This window comes from Gavialis gangeticus, unplaced genomic scaffold (assembly GCF_001723915.1).
Source record: "Gavialis gangeticus isolate Ggan-Ray unplaced genomic scaffold, GavGan_comp1, whole genome shotgun sequence".
In the NCBI taxonomy this organism is placed as follows: Eukaryota; Metazoa; Chordata; order Crocodylia; family Gavialidae; genus Gavialis; species Gavialis gangeticus.
The window spans coordinates 198,407,870-198,414,769 of NW_017729032.1; the positions used below are offsets into that span (position 1 = coordinate 198,407,870).

The 6,900-nt window shown below is 36.5% G+C and overlaps 1 protein-coding gene across 1 annotated transcript in view; it reads right to left on the reverse strand.

The window, feature by feature from the left end:
• LOC109302303 (cilia- and flagella-associated protein 47-like) overlaps nt 1-6,900 on the reverse strand; it is a 354,798-nt gene that overhangs the window by 93,078 nt on the left and 254,820 nt on the right. Inside the window, exons 34-35 of the mRNA XM_019523865.1 lie at nt 1,654-1,751; nt 1,227-1,343 (exon numbers count right to left, since the gene is read on the reverse strand). Coding sequence (XP_019379410.1) covers nt 1,227-1,343; nt 1,654-1,751 — 215 coding nt within the window. The remainder of the gene's footprint in view (nt 1-1,226; nt 1,344-1,653; nt 1,752-6,900) is intronic.

Below are 6,900 nucleotides of genomic sequence, written 5' to 3' on the forward strand. Positions count from 1 at the left end.
ATCTGGAGCAGCCAGGGTGGGGTGGAGATCATGCCTACCTCTCCCTCGCAGGGTACTGGTGCCATCAGTCAGGCTGTCGGTGGGCTTTCCTTCAAATGGAGATGATGGATGAGTCCCACACAGCAACCGAGATCATGGGGTGAGGGTGGCAGGCTTAGGAAGGAGGGGGAAAATCTGGCTGGTCCACAGGGAGGGAGTTGTCCATCTGGGAGGTGGGGTTGAGGGGCTGCAAAGTTAAAAATAGTCTGGTACCAGGGAGGAGATAGGAAAAGCACAGCCCCAGAGCTGGGGCCAGGAGTTAGGTTTTTCCAGCTCTGGGGGCTGTGCTGAGAACTACACAGAAGTTCAGAACAGTTAGATCAGTCTAAAAATGGCCAACCTAATATAAAGTAAATGTACGTCTGAAGTAGGGTTAACTTAGATTGGGTCGGCCGTTTTTAGACTGATCTAACTCTCCTAAACTTCTTTGCAGATCACACTTAGATTGACCTAACTAGGGATCTAAGTATAAGGTCCACACCTGGGCAAGCTAAGTCAAATCATGTGTCCATTTTTAATGCAAATCTCATCTCCCCCATGTATATGCACCCCATGTGACTCCAACAGAGTCACTTCCCTAAATGCATGTTAAGCAAAACAACTGAAATATGGCTTACCATTTCTTGGTTTCTCAAGATTCAGTTTAAGCAGTTTTTAATAAAAGTACCTGACACCAAACAACTTGATCCCCATTTCTACCCTTTAAATTGGTGAAGAATATTCTAACAATTCTGATATTCCTCATGTAACACCGATAAGTCAAAACCAAAACTTTCCATGGACACAAACATATCAGTTTCACCAAGGATAGAATTAGGTGTCAAAGTTAAAAGGCAAGAGAGAGACACACACACAAACCACCAATTCAAAAACAGGCATGTTAAGGTACCTCGCATAGCATGTGAAAGAAAGTTCTGGGCCCTTTTCCAGGTGATTCAGAACACAGGTTTGAATCTCACATAGTCTGAGTAATTCAGAAGCCTACATCATTAGGCGCATTTGCATAACCTTTAAAAATATATTCATGATTGCTAGAGGTATGGCCTTAGGTTCCTATAATTTATTTTTTGAGTCTCAGTAATATTAATAAGAAACTCAACTCATTCTTACTGAAGTAATAAGTATCATCAGCATGCAATAGAAATATTCAAAATGTATAAAAGCACATATCACATAAAGCCATTTACCTGTATATCTATGTCAAGGCTCACAACACGAAAAGCACTCACGAGTATCAAGCAATTGTGCAGACACTGTTCAGGAGTTTCTGGATGAGTATACATATTAACAAAATGAGTTGAAATCTGGAAAGAAGGAAAAAAAAAACATTGTATTCTACTGATGAAAATTACTATATTCCAATTTATTAAATATTTTTATAAAGATGGACTTCTTAGTGTGAGATTAAGTTATACTCAAAGGAAAAAAAAGAACAGATCAATCTCCAATTGGCATATTTAAGGCTTGACGTGTATATCTTTATGTTTTTTCAATTAATGAAAGCCATTATTTCCGAAGTGGAACCCACACATAGTTATCAATGCTTAGAATAAATGCTGTTCTAGATATAAAGAACACTTATAAGATATTCTTATTCTGAAATAAAAACCTTACCAAATATGGACAATAAGCTGCCACTTGTGCTGCCAATACCAAACCATCTAAGAGATCTCTGTCAAAATTCACTATCCATCTCACTGGTGGTACTTCACCTATTTGAAACGATATGAAGGGATAAGTTAGAATTATCCCCTTCTCTTGAGGGGTGATTAACTCATGATTTCACAGAAACCAGACACACACTGTTCCGCTCAGCACAGTCCAAAGGTCTCTCTCACCCTCTGCACCATCCTTATTCTGGGAACTCTGACTGGCCCCCAAAATAAAATTCTTTAGTCTCTCAGACAGGCTGTCTCTACCCACCTCTTAACAGTGTCTATCCAAGGTGCACTTGTTAGCCCACTTACTTGCATCTACATTGCTTTCCCCTTTTCCTAGCCCTCTGGAGGCTCCTTAGTTCTGGTGCCTTGCTTCAACTGAACCTACTCACAGTTCCTCCAGTCTCCAGTACTGCTTCTCAGCTCAGTGCAAGGAGTGCTCTTAGCTAATAAAGTTCAGGCCAGACTACGGCTCCCTCCCAAAAGCCAGGCTTATATGGCTCTTAAGCCCCATCTGCTTCTGGTCACCACACCTCTGATCATCAGGCCCAGGTTCAGGGGTTGGGGTTGTTTTTTTGGTTGGTTTGTTTTTTTAACAATCAGCAGGCTTATTTTTTTTAGGCTTGCTCCCCTATGGCCTTCACCTGCCATCTGTCTCTCTCATTAGCAAGCTCCCAGCTTTGCCGTTAGCTTCCCTTTGCAAGCTGTACCCCACAGCCTTCCCTCTATACGCACTGAACTCACTCACCTCTAGTAACAGGGGTTAGGGACCCCCTGTTACATTAATGCTTTGCATTTGTGGCTTGGGTGGAATATTGCTTTAAACAAAATAAAAGGGCACTGAAGGAGCAGGGATAAAAGGTGGGCAAGTTTGGACCTTGTATATTGCATAGGCAGCCTAAGATTTATAAAGGCATTTTAAAACAGTCTTCAAATACATAAAGGGTATTCATATGGAGGATGGAGACTATTCCGTGGCTACAGGAGACAGGACTAGGAGCTATGGTCTTAAATTGCAGCCAAGGACATTTAGGTTGGATACTGGAAGTAATTTTCTCATTATGAGGGTGGTTAAGCATTAGAACAGGCTTCCCAGAGAAGTTGTAGAATATCCATCCTTGGACATTTTTAAGTGCAACTTGAACAGACACTTGACTAAAATGATTTAGTCAGGGACAATCCTGCCTTGAGCAGGGGGTTAGACTAGATGACCTTCTACCCTACTGTTCTATGATTGTAAGTAAGGCCTTAATTCATTATTTAGTTGTTCTTAAGTGGCTGGATTATGTACCTACATGTACACAACACATACACACACAACTTTATATGTTATAAATGTATACTACATTCCATTGTGTTGCATTACATTACATAGCCACTATGTATACATTGAGTTGTACTCACACATCAGGCGTTTTTACAGTAAAACTGCTTCATTATTCAAGACAACACATTAGAATACCTATATGTAGAGTGACTTAAATATGTCCAGAATGTTTGGAGGCAGGGGCGGGGTAAAACAAACAAAAAAAATCCTCTTTAAATTATTTTGCTCAAATTCATCAAGTATTATGTAAATTAAACTTAAGAGTTTGCATTTGTTCCTGTAAAACTAGACAACTCATTTTATCTTTGTTTCAATAGCTGCCTGTTAAAATCTCACAGAATTGAATTATTTTGTTTTCCTTGTGCTTTTGTGAAAAATAATCACTCAATTAATGTTCCCCATATTTCTTAATTGACAATTATGTTCCATAACTTCAACATGAAACACTGTTTAAAATATTTATTAACTACCATAGGCTTTTGCTTTTAAACTGTATAATGAAGGAAAAAAATAACCAATTGGAAAAAAATATATCTGAAATACTTTGGGCAGTAAGTATTGCTATATATCTACACAAAAAGCAAGCCATATCCAAGTGTTTGGTACACCATTTGTATTTTATTTTTACAAAGTTACATTTGGTTAAATTACTGCTAATTTGTTCTCCAATTCACATATAGTTCACATGTATCAAATTACATTTATTTTACATAGGCATCATTTAGCTACAGTTCTAGTGGTCTCCAGGTCAGACCTATTCTGTCTGACTCTAGGTTGCCTCTTTTAGTTCATATCACAAAATCCTTTGTTTTAAATCCACATACTGCAAAATACTGGGCCTTTTAAACAACTCAAGCTATAGGATCTCCAAAGTAGGGAGCACTGCAGGCAGGGCCAACTGACCAAACAGTTACGTAGATTGTTTTCTGGAAGACAAGAAAACCCAGTATCTATAGCAGCCATCAGACTCTGCTCCTATTCCTGAAATTTGCCATGCTGGAACTAGCTCTGCAGGATTACTATACAATGTGACACAATACAATGATACATAGAAAGCTTCATCGCCAATCATCAAAAAGAAAGAATTCCCAGGTACAACAGTTACATATATAAGTTTGATTGAATATTACTGAGTTTATACTGAACACGTGATTTAGAAGCTCACATGGTAATGTAAATTCTGCAGGTATTGCAATTATCATGCTCCAGCCCCAGAAGCAGGAAGAAGTTCTTACCAGTGGCTAATTCATTAGATAGTACATGTCCATATCAAACTGTGTAATAGTGCAAAGTAAGTGTATTTAAATTATCAATCTAAAGTTAAAGAACGAATATTCTGGCAGATATTTTACTTTAAACAAGCAAAAATGTTTTTCTAGTAAATATATTATCAAATTATCCCAAACTATACATTTGTTTGCCATGGAAGAATTTTGCAATGACCCCAACTATTGTTAATGTGCATCCAAAATTGGAATCCTGATATTAAATTAGAATAGACTGATGAAATCAGTACATTAATATTTGGATGTTGCTTCCACAAAGCAGGTAGGTAATTTGATTGTAAATTATGCAGTATTATTTCTCAGAAAAGCTGCTCTTTTCAGAAATATTTTATAATATACAGTAAAAGCTGTGTTATCCAGCATTTTACTAAGCACAATACTCTATTAACCAGAATTTCCAGCACTGGCACTAAATCTCTAAAGAGATGGTAAATTATGTACAGTAAAGTAGTGTAAATAGTTTTAGTTATAAGTATTACAAGTTTAGTTATAAGTGTAGCATTAAGTGTACTGTACTTTAAAGTTACATGTAGCACAGTAGTGGCAGCGCATGGCATACACCTAGATCACTTAAGTGTACCGTACATCACTGCTTCAGGATTTCTCTTAACTCCAGTGCTGCTTTATTAATACTTCATTAGTGAGTACCTGTATACTATTTTATTCTTTATTCAGTATGTTATACTGTAATGTACTGTACACTAATTCTTTGAAAATTTACACTACAAGTATGGCACTGTATTCCTTGATAGTATAACTCTCAGGTAACCAGAATTTTTAGATAGCCAGCACACTGCCCCCTCCCCCCACACCTCCCATGCTGGATAACAGAGCTTTAACTGTATAAAGTATTTTAAAAGCTGAATTTTCATGAAGCAGAAAGGAATACTTAGATCAAGACTTAGAATGTCAAGATTATCTTTTTGCTGACTTGATAAGTATAAGATTCTTATGGAACAACCAAGTCTTCCATTAGTGATCCAAAATTGCTTTTGACACCTAAATCTAAAAGACTTATTTAAAAAAAAAAAAAACGTGTACAGGGATTCTTGTCTGCTGAATACATGTCTGTCATATTTTAAAAGGTTGGTCATTTGGGAAAAAACAACTCTGTAGGAAATGTACTTGTTTAGTGCTCATGCCACAAGAAAAATGCTAAAGAGATTATTCAGTGCCATCAAGAACAAAAATATTGTACATGTAAGATCAAATTTATGACCTGATACTTTGGCACACTCCTCAGCAACAAATCGGTCGAAAGACCTCTTTTTTCATGTTTTGCTCATGTTCACTGATGTGAGAATAAAGATGTTGTTTCATCTGACTTACTAAGCACCAAAGTCATCACGCTATTATGCGCAGCCAAAGACATTTGAACAGGGAACCCTGAGATAATTTCCTTAACTGCCATAATAAACAGTTTGCTGTGTAACCAACTTAAAAGAAAAAAAGCCACTTAAAAGAAAGGGGGCAGAAGAAAGTAAAGAGAATATTAATAATTAAGCACAAGGTAAAAAAAAGTAACTCTACATATGATAATCTACTGTACTACATTTTAAAGTGTTTATTATTATGTATACTTGTAATTAAACTGATTTTGATGCCCACCTACTCAACATTCAAATCCGTTAATAGATCTTAATAGTTACAACTTTGGACATAAAAAGTAATATCCACTACATTGGAAAACAGGTATAACTAGTTTTTTCTCTGAACCATCCTCTTTCTTCCAGCACTTTATTGCTTTTTCGTGTAACAATTCCTAGAGTTCAAGCATATGAGGAAACTAGTTGTTGGGTGTTCAAGTATACAAAAAAGAGTAATTCTATGCATTTACTCATAACATTAGAACTGGCCAAAATATTAATTGTTCTCTGGAATGTTCAAATGAAAAACAAAACATACAAAAAAAACCCTTAATTTTGAACTGAACATTTTATTTTCCTTAAGAAGTTTCAAACTAATTCAAAACAAAAAATTCTTCTTTGATCTAAAATGGCATTTAGTGGTTAAAAACAATTTAACTTGAATTTGTCATGTTGAATACACATGAAATGTAGTTTGTTTTAGGGGGAAAAAAAATCAAGAAGAATCAAGAATATGAAAAACACTGACCAGCTGTAGTCACACTATATAAGATGCTCAATCCATCTGGTAATGAATGCACCAACAGCCTGCTTAGAGTTATTTAAACTAAAGATGTAATGCAATAACTTTAAAATTTCAGCAATCAGTCTTAAAGATGTGAACTAAAAACAATTCACTCCAACCATCATATCCCAGATTATTTGTAACTTCAAATTTCAATCTTATTACTATTAGGCCCAGAAAACTCTCTCAGTGGGCACTGAGTATTAATGTGTTTTTACTAATGCACATTAAATTTAGTACCTCCAATATGAAGTACTAAATTAATGCACATTAGGCTATGCTAATGCACAGTAGCGCAAGTGCACACTTTTTTAGTGAAACAATGCACAGTAGCCTATTCTACTGCGCATTAGCAGATTAGCACATTTTTTTACATGGCCCTTCAATGCCTTCCCTACCTTTTGAGGCTGCTTCCAGACATGGGGGGGGGGGGGGGGGG